The 14,328-nt window shown below is 45.8% G+C and overlaps 1 protein-coding gene across 2 annotated transcripts in view; it reads right to left on the minus strand.

Annotated features, from left to right (window-relative positions):
- Positions 1-407: 407 nt before the first annotated feature.
- The window catches only part of LOC111858359 (glycerol-3-phosphate dehydrogenase, mitochondrial-like), a 33,269-nt gene continuing 19,348 nt past the window's right edge, over positions 408-14,328 (minus strand). For both annotated transcript variants that reach the window (XM_023840092.2, XM_072700375.1), the window contains exons 11-17: positions 14,136-14,311; positions 13,162-13,293; positions 12,898-13,056; positions 11,929-12,041; positions 11,762-11,840; positions 10,922-11,020; positions 408-6,478 (exon numbers count right to left, since the gene is read on the minus strand). In XM_023840092.2, the coding sequence (XP_023695860.1) occupies positions 6,353-6,478; positions 10,922-11,020; positions 11,762-11,840; positions 11,929-12,041; positions 12,898-13,056; positions 13,162-13,293; positions 14,136-14,311 (884 nt within the window). In that variant the 3' untranslated portion in view covers positions 408-6,352. The remainder of the gene's footprint in view (positions 6,479-10,921; positions 11,021-11,761; positions 11,841-11,928; positions 12,042-12,897; positions 13,057-13,161; positions 13,294-14,135; positions 14,312-14,328) is intronic.

A 14,328-nucleotide genomic window follows, 5' to 3' on the forward strand; every position in this document is an offset into this window, starting at 1 on the left:
CCAGTTTAGGAGTAATGGCAAGGGGGGGAGGGGGGTAATAATTGCTAAATAATTGACGACAATTGGCACAGGACTGGTGAACTGAGGGTTAAAAAAAAAGTTAAATGACAGTGACAGTGGAAATTCTGTTGAGAGCAATAAGGCCTAATTATGTGCCTAATTAATTAACAGATTAGCTAGAACAATAAACAGTATTCATAGCCAACCCCCCCGTCCCCCCACCACCTACACTCCGCATGGGGGTTTGAGGGCTGCTTGAACATTTTGGGCAAAATTATTACTCTGTTTCCCCGGAGTGGTTCTTATGAAATCAATCCCTCAGGGCAACTGTATGCATTTCAGTTGGATTTTTTTGGTTCTGGGCAAACAGTTGGACTGAAGTTTAAATGGAGCGACACTGACAGAGATCAGAGTCAGAATCTTTTATTCACCAGTACAGCGAAGTACAAGGAATTTCTTTTGGTGCAGGTGGCGTCATGACTTGCGCAAATTAAACACGTAACTATAAAACCAAAATGTAAAAGTGCAAAGACAATAAATAGAATAAGACCAAATATAGGCCTTTTCCAGGAGATGTGCAATGATGAGGCAAGCATATAGACAAATAAATAAAGAAATAAAGAAATGAATAGATGTGACGTGCAAACAGCTTGGCTGTGTTGCAGATGAGTCTATGAGACTTGTACAGTGGATGGGTGATAAACACAGAATACTGGCTACAGTGAGTGTTCTTTGTCCTGCCAAACTTCATCAAATATGTATTTCAACAGTATAATGAGAGAGTTTTACAAACCCAATAATTATACTTATTTACTCCAAGCAAGTTAGCTTAGCATTCAAGCTACGTACAGACATTTCTTCGCAAGGCACAGTTAGGGTACGTCTTTAGCCAGTGAGCCCTCTGCTGGCACCTATCTCTGCTCACATCACTCTTATGTTTCTGTGGAAAATGATGCTTAGGGCAGCCCCTGTCAGACGGCTGAGCCGTGATCAGCGCAGTCTGTCACCTTAATACCCCTGAGGTTCCCATTGACATGCAAATTCCCGGGCAGGGCGTCGACAGCCGCCTGCCCCTCGCAAATTGAAAAGCAGTTTTTTTTTTTATCTATGCAAATAGGTGCCTGGTAATTGAAGTTAATCAATCACTGCTGGGCTTGGCAGAGACCTCCGGCACGACTGAATAAAGCCGTTATCTTTGCACAGAAAACAGCGGACTTGTAGACAGGGTGAACCTCATCCGGAGATCATTTACCGTCACAATGGCTTAATTTAGCATACTTCCCCCATTCTTCTCACTCTCTTTCTCACTTTTCCTCTCTCTCTCCTGATGGTTGAGTAGAAACGCCCAGAAAATGATCTTCTTTGCTTCTTTTATGCATCATCGCTCACTGATGCCAGCATGCATCCATCCATCCATCCATCCAACCATCCATCAAGCAGGGCATCGGAGAGCCTAGAGCCTATCCCAAGAAACAGAGGGAATGCTAGTCCATCGCAGAGCATCCAAGTCATCCAGTGCAAAGCAATATACAACAGTGACAGTATATTTATAGAAAATGCCGTTCATTCATTTCTTTACCCCCCCCCCCCCCCTACAGTGGACACCAGGATCTCGGGCCTCGGACCAGCTCTCTGTGTAATTATGTGGGATTCGCAGCACTATCAAGTAGCTGCTCAAATTAGTTCAGGATTAAAGGCGCAGGACTGCGGCGACTACCTAATTGCTTTGTACTGCGCTGATCGCATTCAAGCAGCCCTTACTCATTTCCTCTGCGGAGCAGTAAGTCAGGGCATTAATATGCAGGCAGGTGACAGGGCCAAGGCATTAAAAGGCCGTTATGCAGAGAGTGTCACTGCTTTCATTCACGTTAATGAAATGGGCGGAAGGAAAGTGTAATAGATTTATCAAGGCTGGGACTGGCTCGTAGTAAATCAGCCAGACCGGGCCAAACGAACCGGACAGCAGCCATGGGACTGAACCATGATGAGTATCTGCGACACGGTTTGTCTTCCCAGAATGTCCAGCCCCCCACTCATCTGTTATGCCCTGCTCAGTACTTTCTAAAATGTTTTCCTACAATTTATTTATTTAGCAGATGTGCTGAAGTGATGTTAAACTGGAAGCAGGGTCAGTCAGTCCCTGAAGCAAACAGGGGGGGTTACGCAATGGAGAGATTACACTGCCAACTGGGTTTTGAACCAACAACCTTCTGGTCACAAGCACAGTGATCTAACCCACTAAGCCACCGACTACAACACTGACTGCGTAATACATGGTAACACGGGCAGTGATTCCATTAGAGGGCATCATCTGTGTAAAACAAGCTGTGTGACTTAGGTAGAGATGTTAGTGAGAAATGGAATAACGATTCTGAAGCCCCTAAACATGAAGAAACTCTTGCTTATTGGTCTTGCTGCAGCAGCCAGATGTTTTAGGGTTAACCCCCTGCTGCAAACATCCTGATTAAAAATTCAGGTTGTGATTGGTTATTGGTATCGTCGAGGTACCAATGTGGACATCAGACAGACATGGAGAAATCCTGGAGGAGCACCGCAGTGGCTGATGGGATATTTGTTGCACTTGACAGACTCTTTATGGTTTAGCAACAACGCTATACTTGCCCGATGATAAAATGGACCAGGCTCCCACCGCAGACCTAAAACAGGAATTATGCGAGAAACTGGGCTTTTTCGAGGCAATGGGGAGTCGCTGAACCCCACGTTTAAAGAACCATGCTACCCAAAGGTGCTGAACTGCTATCATACGGTGTTGTGATGCAGTTCTCTCCATGTGGTTGATGATTGCTTGTGACTTTAGGTCACAGATATTTGATTCCGTTCACTGCGATTCCCTCTGAGATCAGGCATCTGTGCCTGCAGACGTATTGGAAACACTTTACTCGAGGAGGTACAAATAATGTAGCATTATGCTGTTACTCAAAACAAAGTAAGTCTTACTTACATACTGACCTCATGTTTGTTCATCATTAACGAATCATAGCACATCTTTTATCCCAAAAAGACACTAAATTTCTTACTGTATCTGTTAATTCTGCAAACCTTTGTGAACTACTGAAGGAACAAGGCATGAATAACACAAGTGAAATATTGGCCTCATGTTTGTTCATCGTTAATGATGAACTTGTACTTCAGTAATAACAGACTTACCACTAAGTATTTGCGTCCCCTCAAGTAAAGTATTACAGATGTATTATTTTTAACAAATAGTTAAACGACAGACCTTGGCTCAGATACTTCATTAGTATTTCAGTGTATTGCATAAATTCCAACCACAACTAATTAACCTCAATCAGAATCTCAGCGTTCCTGCTTTTTCTTAATGTACTTGATGGTTCACTGCGGCTTAGGTTAGTGTGGACTCGCAGTGGCACTGGATGGGCCGGCCATGGACAAGGCAGCAGCCGTTACTGCTAATGAAGCCACTGCCCCATCTTATTTTAAGCTGCAACGTTTATATTGGGGTCATTCCCGGTTCATTTTAACTGGAAATGTTAAGTAGGATTCTTCCATCCGTGAACAAAACCCTATTAAGTTGCTAATTGCCACACGTTTAGATTCTGATACACCAAATACATAAAGAGCTTACTGTGATTATACCTGCTGTTTTCTTATTTACAGTTGAATGTCTTACTGGACAAAACTTTTATTCTAAACGGTCACACTGGGGTTTCCAGTTAATGACGAAAAGTAAGAATGACGGACACAGACACGATTAACTATTCCCAGTCTACATGATGCCGTGATATCAGCCAACGGTATTTAGATAAATGATGTCACTGACCTTAAACAGAGTCCCAAATCTCTGCATGTTCATGTGTTACCCGCATTTCATGAATGAGGTTTTAATTGCTATTAAATCCTAAATTCTGTTATTTTTAGTCTCCATGAACATGAGTGTTAATTAGCCAACGTGTCTGTCATGTCTAAATGGCAGGGGTCTTGGTGTTCTGTCTTCTCACATCTTGCTTATATCGCGGTGACCTCTGACCTTTGACCCCAAGTTTCTTGTCACACCAGCACTGTCTGGTCCTTCGCTTCTGGACAGGTTTGTAAAGCTATCCCCTTGATTTTAAGGTTTTGATTAAATCTGAAATTGATAAATCTGCAGCTTCAAGTATTTATTTAATATCCTTTGATACTCTGGTGATAATTTAGATTTTGGAATTAAAATAATATAGTGTACACTGTGACCCAGCAATGAAATTGAATTCTTCATCATTTTCTGCAGGAATAGTTTTTGAACAATTTTTTTTGCTATTTTTACTGTACTGGATTTTCACTAAAAGAACAGCAAACAATTGACAATCTAAAAAAAATAAAATAAAAAACATGAGCAAAATGTCCTGATGACCAGGATACATGGTTAGAAGATGGTTAGATGCGCATTAATGTGAACTTTGCTACGCTGCTCTCAGAGAGCCAATGTTCTGCTCAGTGCCTTACAGGCTGTTTGAAGGACCAGAGCATCGCACAGGCAGGCATTAGATGCGATTTGTGGGACCCTTTCCGTGACTCCACTAGCCATGCTAACGATGGGCTCTGGTTACGCATGTTCAGCACCTACTCAGAGATGTCAGGCTGCAGATGTGGGGCACAATCTTAAGAAGAAGTGCTAACGTTTTATTTAATGGGGCACAAATAATATAGCATTATGCTATTACTTATGTATTAATTAACCGCAAACTAAATCTTAGTTACATACTGATCTCATGTTAATTCATCATTAATGAATCGTGACGCATCTTTTATCTCAAGTAGTTACTATAATTGTTCATGATTTATTCATTATTTGCACTTCAGTAGTAACTGAGTTATTACTTAGTATTTGTCCCCCGTCAAGTAAAGTGTTACCAAAAAAGTCAAGTTGGGAAATATCGCTGGGCAGCATCTGACAAATGCTCAAGCCAGAAACAGCGCTGGCTGGATGCCATCTGAAAGGGCCTCTTCTCAAGCCAAGCTGCATAAGTACAAAACTGCATAGATAAATAGTGCATGGTGCCATTCAGTGACTGAGCAGCGGAATATGTGAGTCATTGTGGGTAAGCAAATTACTATTCTGCCTGTCATTTGAAGTTAAAAATAAAATAAAAAGCATGAATGGGACAGCAAAACTCTTCAAGAGGTTTGAAAATCTTTGAGACATATTATTTACTATTTAAATGTATTATTTCGTATTATCAAGCCTACTGAAAAGCTGCGGTTCTGTGTGTGCGGTTCTGTGTGTGCGTTCTTTGTGCGGTTCTGTGTGTGCATTCTCTGTGCGGTTCTGTGTGTGCGTCCACTGTGCGGGTCTGTGTGCGGTTCTGTGTGTGCATTCTCTGTGCGGTTCTGTGTGTGCGTTCTTTGTGCACGCATGTGCGGCAGTGCAGCCACAGCCCTGTTGATTCATGGTTTCAATCCATCCTAGATTTGAGGGTACAGTGTATTAAGCGCCTTCCCTTATGACTCTATAAATGCGAGAGGCTCATGCGGCATACTGCAAGCTGTAAATGACAGGCCGTAAAAACAGCAAGTGCACAGACAGGCCCAGAAATTAAAGGCAGGCCTCACGTGTAATAATTAATCCTATCTGACGGAACAAAATGAGGTTACCCAATAATGCTTCCGTGGGCCAATCGGATACACCCACAGCACTTTGCGTATAAATGCCTTAACTGATGACTCTGCATATCATTAAAAAGCAAATTAGAATGTGAAATAAAGTAGTATGTGGATACGATTCAAATTTATATATTACATAATTGCAAGAGGGAAACTGTATTTTTGCGATTAAAGATATTAAATAAAGCCAAAGGCATTTCAACATATCCTGGCAACCAGAGAATTGTTATAAATCTGATTATCTTGAAAAAAAATCTTTTGAAAAAGGCTAAAATGTCATAGCAGCATGGCACATGAAAAACGGCAGGTCTTAAAAATAATTTAGCAAGAAAAACGGGAAATATTCAGCAACGGGACAAGGAAACTAAAATGCGTGTTCAAAAACACAGAACTCAAATCGTTACACTCAGCTGTGCGTATTTTGGGCTGTCTGCAGTGCAAAGAAGCAATGTTTGGCATATTAAATTAGAGGTCTGGATAAATATTAAGTATAAAATGTTTGGAATATCATTGGCAAAATAGAAAATTGGCAATAATATAGAAATAAAAGTGCATGCTTTACGTATGACAAGAGAAGCTTTCTGAAAAATGTAAAAAATATTTTAAAAGATAGTATGATGATAATATTACTCATCATAAACGGACTGTGTTTGAGTGTATCTGGATTGGGAGGGGGGGGGGGGGCTCGGGGACTGTGCTGGTTTCCCTGTGGGGGGGTTGGATGCCTGGCCTACACCCCTCCACCACTCCGGTCCACGGTCACAGGTCCTCTCTCCTCCAAGCTCTCCTCCACGGTCTTCATCAGGACAGCCAGCCGGCTATCTGACACTGTGCCCTTCTTTACAGCGCTCATCAGCTGTAACGAGACAGGGGTGAGGGGTTACCTAGTGGCACGTCTACAGGCCAGTCTGGTGCTTAGCACCTACATCATGTCATCATTTTTTTGCAGGAATGTTCATTCACTTCATTTCCATTCATCGGCAGGCTTGTTCAATATGAGGCAGGCAAAACAAGCAGGCAGTTCATAGTGGATGATCAGGGAGACCGGAGAGGAGGACACGAGAGACAGGTGAGTAGGACCCAGGAGACAGACAAACAGGACCAGGGAGACCGGAGAGGAGGACTCGAGACACAGGCGAGTAGGACCAAGGAGACTGGAGAGGAGGATCCGAGATACAGGCGAGTAGGATCCGAGAGACAGGTGAGTAGGACCTGAGAGACAGGTGAGTAAGACCCGAGAGACAGGTCATTAGGACCTGAGAGACAGGCGAGTAGGACCAGGGAGACTGGAGAGGAGGATCCGAGAGACAGGCGAGTAGGATCCGAGAGACAGGTGAGTAGGATCCGAGAGACAGGCGAGTAGGACCCGAGACATAGGTGAGTAGGACCCGGGAGGAAGACGAGCAGGACCAGGGAGACCGGAGAGGAGGACACGAGAGACAGGTGAGTAGGACCCAGGAGACAGACGAACAGGACCAGGGAGACCGGAGAGGAGGACCCGAGACACAGGCGAGTAGGACCTGATAGACAGGCGAGTAGGACCAAGGAGACTGGAGAGGAGGATCCGAGAGACAGGCGAGTAGGATCCGAGAGACAGGCGAGTAGGACCTGAGAGACAGGTGAGTAAGACCCGAGAGACAGGTCAGTAGGACCTGAGAGACAGGCGAGTAGGACCAGGGAGACTGGAGAGGAGGATCCGAGAGACAGGCGAGTAGGATCCGAGAGACAGGCGAGTAGGATCCGAGAGACAGGCGAGTAGGACCTGATAGACAGGCGAGTAGGACCAGGGAGACAGGCGAGCTTCATGGTTTCATGGCCACATGCGGTTACTAAATGGACGATTTTAAGGAAAAGGTCAACAGTTTCTGCAGTTGAAGGGAAAGTATTCTTATGAGCTCATACTATAAAAGGAGATATTTCTGTTCTCTACATCAGCTTAATATTCAAGTATACTTAGTTACTCAGGTCACACCTTTAAGCAAAACTACCCACACGTCTCACCACTGTATCCAGCTGGGCATTTTCAGGACAGCAAGGGTATTAGTGCGAAACCACCAGCCACCAGCTGGGGTCTCCGGCACCTCTTCTGGTGCGTAGTGGGGTGGGGCGGAAAAAAACCTATGGCTCAGTGTGTTGAGATTTCCAGCTGTGGTGCAGTGTGTGTGTGTGTGTGTGTGTGGGTTTGTGTGTGCATATACAGAAGCATACATGAAACCGAAGGCTCATTATCATTTTGAAATGCGCCACAGTCAGGCCAAACTCCGTGTGACTCAGCTCTATGCCGTTTCTTTAAAAGGCCAGCAGGAGAGGAATGAGTTCTCCTCTTCCATTAAACTCTGTTATCGACCCGATCGCTGATATCTCAGCCGCATTCAGAGGGGCGGGGCCTGTAAAACCCCTCCCCCCCCAGCCCGGCGTGGGCTAATTTACCGTGAGAAGGCTGCTCCCAACGCGGGCAAATTTCTCACTCATTAAAAACGGATCTACACTCAGACATCTAATTGGTTTCCTCTTCTGGAACCTGAACGTCAGGGAAAGAATGTTCCGGAATGTGTAACATGGGGGCGCCCGACCGCCGTTAAGCTTTCACACTTGCGGTGCGCTTAGCAAGCTGTTCTAACTAGACCTGGCACTCATTACCTGGAGGACGGAGGAAAAGAAAATTGTTTGAAAAAGTAGAAAAACGTCATTTTCCCTTCGCGGGTGATAATGAAAAATGAAAAAAGCTTACTTCTAGAAATACTTTTAGCCAGCCTGCTAAGAATAGGTTGCCTTTGTTGATTTGTACAGGGTAGGTTTGACCACCAGTGGCTGTAACGTCACATGTCACAAAGTGAAATGGTGTGTCGTTGTCAATTATACCAATAATCGATTAATCGAGTTTAATCGAGTTTAATCGAGTTTAATCGCGTAATGGTGTCAGCTCTGCTCTGTACCTGTCTGTGGCCCTCCCCACCAGCTTCTATAACGTTATCATCTCTTTGGACCAAAGGCCTTTTCATACTTCTCTAGATGCTTCCATGCGGATGTGCCCCCACAAACGTTTATGACGCAAATGATGTGAATGATTCTCTGCGCGCGAAAGCCGGCAGCATTTTTGTGTCTGTGCCGCCACCGGCTGCACTGGTCCTCACGCACTGCGCTTGTTTGTCACGGCCACAAAAACACAAACGTGGACGTGTATGAAGAGCATCCATGCATTAAAGTTTGGTGTTCTGGGCATTTGTATGACCTGGCTTGTTTAAGTCATAAAGATTCAAAAATTTAAATCCAAAGTAAAATTTGACATCCACTAAGTAATTTATAAAGTAAAGCAGGAATTGCACCTGATTCAGACTCATTTGCTGTACTTTTGGGAGTATCTGTTCTTATGTAACAGGTGGTTCAAACTGTGTAACTGTTTCAAACAAATACACTTCACAATGTGTGATAACTGTTTAAGATATTTTGGTTTCACACATTTATAATTTAGATACCTGGTTTCCTGCTGTTTAAAGAGTAAATACACTATATGGACAAAAGTATTGGGACACACCTCTCAGTCACTGAATCCAAGTGTTACATTCAGACCCATTGCCACAGGTGTATAAAATCAAGCACCCAGCCATGCAGTCAGGTTTACAAACATTTGTGAAGGAAAGGGCTGTTCTGAAGAGCTCAGTGAACTCAAGCAGGGTGCTGTCATAGGATGCCACCTTTGCAATAAGTCAGTTTGTGAAATTTCTTCCGTGCTAGATATTCCAGTCAACTGTAAGTGGTGTTATTGAAAAGTGGAAGCATTTAGGAACAACAGAAACTCCACTTACATAACACAGCTGGGTCACCGAGTACTGAGGCACATAGCGAGTGAAAGTCGCCAACACTCTGTCGACTCAATAACTGAGCTCCAAACTTCCTCTGGCATTAACCTCAGCACAAAAACTCTGTCCTGGGAGCTTCATGGAATGGGCTTCCATGGCTGAGCAGCTGCATGCAGGCCTCACATCACCAAGTACAATACGAAGCGTTAGATGCAGTGGTGTAAAGCACACTGCCACTGGACTATGGAGCAGTGGATACATGTTCTATGGAGTGACCAATTACGTTTCTCTGTCTGCCAGTCTGAGGAACGAATCTGGGTTTAGCAGATGCCAGGAGGACATTACCTGTCTGACTGCATTATGCCAACGGTAAAGTTTGGTGGATAATGGTATGGGGGTGTTTTTCTGGGGTTGGGCAAGGCCCCTTAGTGCCAGTGAAGGGAACTCTTAATGCTTCAACATACCAAGACATTTTGGACAATTGTAAAGCCCTGACCTCAACTCAATCAGTCACCTTCTTCTGGTTAAATGGGCAAAAATTCCCACAGACACACTCCAAAATCTTGTGGAAAGCCTCCCCAGAAGAGTGGCAGCTGTTATAGCTGCAAAGGGGGGCCCAATTCCATACTGATGCCTGTGGATTTAGGATGGGATGTCATAAAAGTTCCTGTGGGTTTAATGGCCTGGTGTCCCAATACTTTTGTCCATGTCGTGTGTTTCAGACATAGAGATGACATGTTTCAATTTATTCCACAAGAATAACAGATTGTATAACTGTCTCAAACAAAGTCTAATGCTGTTTTGTCAACAAATGTAATCGTTCAGAAATCCTCTTTGTATTGGTGTTTCTTGCCATGGCACTGTCCCTTGACATGTCAGGAAAAAAAGTCATTAAATTGTGTCGTGCACTCAATGCAACACGGCACAGAGGCGCAGTGATTAGCACTGTTGCCTCACACCATTGGGACAAGGGTTTGAGTCTCTGCTATGGCTGCATGTGTGTGGGGTTTACATGCTCTCCCCGTGTCATCGTGGGGTTTCCTCCAGTCACCCTGGATTCCTCCCATGGTCCAAAAACATGCTGAAGTTAACTGGAGTTACCAAAATGCCCAAATATGTGCATGTGTGAGTGACAGGTGTGAGTGTGCCCTGTGATTGGTTGCTGCCCCATTCTGGGTTGTTCCTTGCCTTGTGCCCATAGCCCCAGTGGCCCTGAATAGGACAAGCGATTACAGAAAATGGATGGATGCAGTTAATGCAACACGTGTGGCTGTACTTGAATGCAGCCTCTGGTAGATTTCCTCAGTCTAAGTCGCTGCTGTAGCCTGTTGTGAAGTGCCTGATGTTAAAATGCTTAAAGTGATAGCCGGACTCATCCTAGTTCCCTGTCCTTAAAAGTGATCTGCTACCTTGCATTCATCCGCATCTGTTGGTGTGGCCACATGGAACATAATATCATGGGAAGGTCACACACACAACCAAACAGTAAAACCTCATACCTGCAGGAATTCATTCAGTTCAACCTGCCCGTTTTTGTTGAGGTCGACTTCGTTAAGAATTTCGTGCAGCATGTTCTCGTCAATCTGGATGCTGATGCTCTGGGGAGAGGAAGTGAGGTACTGTTACGCACAGACTTCTGGGAAATGCAGTCAGAGACTATACTGTTTCTAAAGGACACAAACCACGCTGGTTTGAAACGTGCACACAAGCTGGCACATATAAGAGCGCATTCATCTGACATTGAGAAGCTTGACCACAGGGCCTAGGTGATTTGGACACTTTTGGTTCTCTTTTTTATGTGTTTTATTTAGATATCAAACCACATAATGAGGTCATTGTCATCATGGTTTTATCTATTTGAGATCAGAGCTCCCCAGACGAGCCCCATAGCAAACCTCCAGCTCAATTAAAGCTGACTGACCAACACGCGGGACCCCAGGATGAGTCTGGCCCAGCGCAGGGAACGGATGGCGCAAGATGGAATCATCAGCCTGAAGTGAGCTTGGTTGTGTTAATAGCCCAGCGCTCGTGTTGTCTGGCTTCCTACACCGGGGAGCGGGATAATCCCACGCACCCCCGCCACCGAAGGGCTCGCTGGCCCTTAAGCTCATCTGTTTGTGCGCATTATCACCAAGTAATCCCAACCCCCTCCGGGACCCTCGGCGGAGAGGGAGAAACCCGCTGTCATGGTTACTGTGCTCCGCCGTCCTCGGATGCCAGGCTGCTATGAGAAGGTGAGATGGAGAGGACTCTCAAGGAGCTCCTCTAGTAACCATCCTCCAGTAAGCATCCAGAAGCTTCCTCAGTAAAAAACAGAGACCAAGGGGAAAAAAACTCACCTCCAGGACCTGCTGGACATCCACAGTGGTGATGAACCCCTTATTTCCTTTGTCAAACTTGTGGAACCTTTTCTTGTACCTGCAGATCATGAAGGAAGTTTGATATTATCAATGAAGTCGAGTTAACATGACCAGAGGACCATCTCAACCCTCCGAGCTCCACTCACCGTTCAACCTCTTCGGGTGTGAGGCTGATCTCGGACGTGTTGGTCAGCTGCTCCCACCGAGCCTTATAGCCCATCTCTTGGTACAGGAATTCTCTGGCAGCTTCCAGCTCTTTCTAAGGAGGGGTGGGTTTAGAGTCCAGAAACGCAACAATATGCAGGGTGAAAAAAACTGATCATTGATTGGATTAACACCTTCAAGGGCTATGATTATTGGCTTCATATCTCAAGCTATTCTAAATTGAATTCCTGTAATTACACTCAGTTGTTCATATAAACCTGTTATGTTACTTTTTATTAATGTACACCATGTACTTCATATTAATATATTTAAATCTAAACGTGAAACTACTTTAGTAAGTGAGCAGTACATTAGTATTCAGGTCAGATATTTCTCTAAGGTTCAACAGAAGGACCCATCCTGGGAGTCAGGACATGCTGGGATGTACACCCATGCTTACAAAGAGATCTGTGCTTGGGGAAGGTTTGATTACCCCCAAGCGATAAGCCCACCAGGAGAATTGGGGCAAGGCGGAGACCCATCCAGAGCCCGACTTATGGGAATCAGAAGCCGATGCGGCGGCTTCAGGCAGCTACGTCGCTATTTATAGAGGGGAATTTGCCAGACAGGAAGTCCACCATAGACAGAAAGGTAAGAATAGGCTGCCCCCACCGCATGGATTCTCAGAGCCGCGGGCCTTTTGTTCCAAGCACAATACAGCGGACGTGTAAACTGCCCTCTTAAAGCAACAATTCATTTAAAAGTCTATCCAACAGTTAGGCTCATAACGTCTAGTAGCCTCTTCCCCTGTTTCCTAGATAGCGAGCTTGTTCCAGTCAGTGTGGGGTCACTCAGCGCTCTGTACCATCTTACAGGGATCCCATCTCGAGGTCTGCCACTAAACGTTTGTACATCGGTGACCTCGTTAAAAACATGGTGTATGGTTACTCCGGTCGGCGAGCCAGCGGTACCTGCTTCTTCTGCTCATTCCAGCCAAGCTGCTTCCCCATGATGTCCACGATGCGGGGCAGGGCCTGCTCGGCCGCCTGCACGTTCAGGAAGCCCAGACGCGTGCGGCGGGCGATGACGTCGATGGCCGTGCAGGCGTACTGCTGCACCGCGTAGTGGACCTGGGCGGCCGGAAGGTGTCACGGACTTTAATCTTCACTGTTAACACCGCGGGGGATAAGCGTGGCTCGCGGTGTTTGCGGAAGCGTGCTGCGGCGGACGCCTACCTCGCTCTCGATGTAGGGGAACTCCGAAACAAGCCGCTTGCCCACTATGGGCCACCTCTGCCCGGTGACCCGGGCAATTTTCGCCACCTCGAAGGCCTTTCCTCCGTATGTTGAGGCGAGGTGCTTGGCAACCTGGAATTGGAGAGTATGTGCCGCTGAAAGCAGAGCCTGGGTGCGTGGGTGGGTTGGGGGGGGTCCTTAAGCATGCCGTCTGCCAGGCCGAATCGATAGGCTGATGCCACGGCTGCAATGCGCCGCGTGACTGAACTTAACGAAGAGTAACCAACTTCACTTCCAATAGCTGTGCTACTTTTTCTTGCTAAAGGTCAAGTGCTGTCAAAGATATCAGCATATTGACCTTTTTAAACAATCCGGAAACATCCGGATCATAGCTGAGGCTCCCTTTATGGCTCTTGTTCAGCGTGGGGTTAAAAGTCTCTCACGGAGTTGGTGCTGTCAGCATCCCCATCTCCTGCTCACTGTTCCCTATTTACCACTACGTGGCCCATTCGCCATCCCGGAGAGCTGAGTGTCATCGAGGATTGAAAGTACTGATCCAATTAAGAGGTTGTTTTTTTGCACTGAAACAACTTGGCAAATTCATGCCATTGATGGCTGGGCCTGGGGGGCGGGGGGTGGGAACGCATGAGAAAGTATCAGATATAAAAGTCTTAATTCCCAGCTAAATTCTCTGACTGCCCCCTCAACACAAGTCAGCCTAGTGTCGGGTCCAGTGGAGTTGCAAGTGTATCAAAGCCTATGTAAGGGACCTGGGGGAGGATCCATTGGATCTAAGGGACCAGGAAGAGGATCCATTGGATCTAAGGGACCTGGGAGAGGATCCATTGGATCTAAGGGACCTGGGAGAGGATCCATTGGATCTAATTTAGAATTTGGGTCATAGGGTTCTTGCTTGGACTGAACTACCAATTTTTGAACCATATGGTTTGGCTGTAAGGCTAAATTGGACTCACCTCCACCTCCAGTCCGTAGTCCTGGACCAGTCGGATGTACAGGGTGGGGCTCCAGTCTTTCCCGCCCTCCAGCAAAAGGCCCACGGTTCTGCACGGCCCAGCCTGCAGGTTGTGGGCCTTGATTGCCGCATCCAGCGTTTCCTCAGCCATAGAGCGGTACGTCGTCCATTTTCCGCCTCGGGGGGGCAAACAG

This window comes from Paramormyrops kingsleyae, chromosome 16 (genome assembly GCF_048594095.1).
Source record: "Paramormyrops kingsleyae isolate MSU_618 chromosome 16, PKINGS_0.4, whole genome shotgun sequence".
Taxonomy (NCBI): domain Eukaryota; kingdom Metazoa; phylum Chordata; class Actinopteri; order Osteoglossiformes; family Mormyridae; genus Paramormyrops; species Paramormyrops kingsleyae.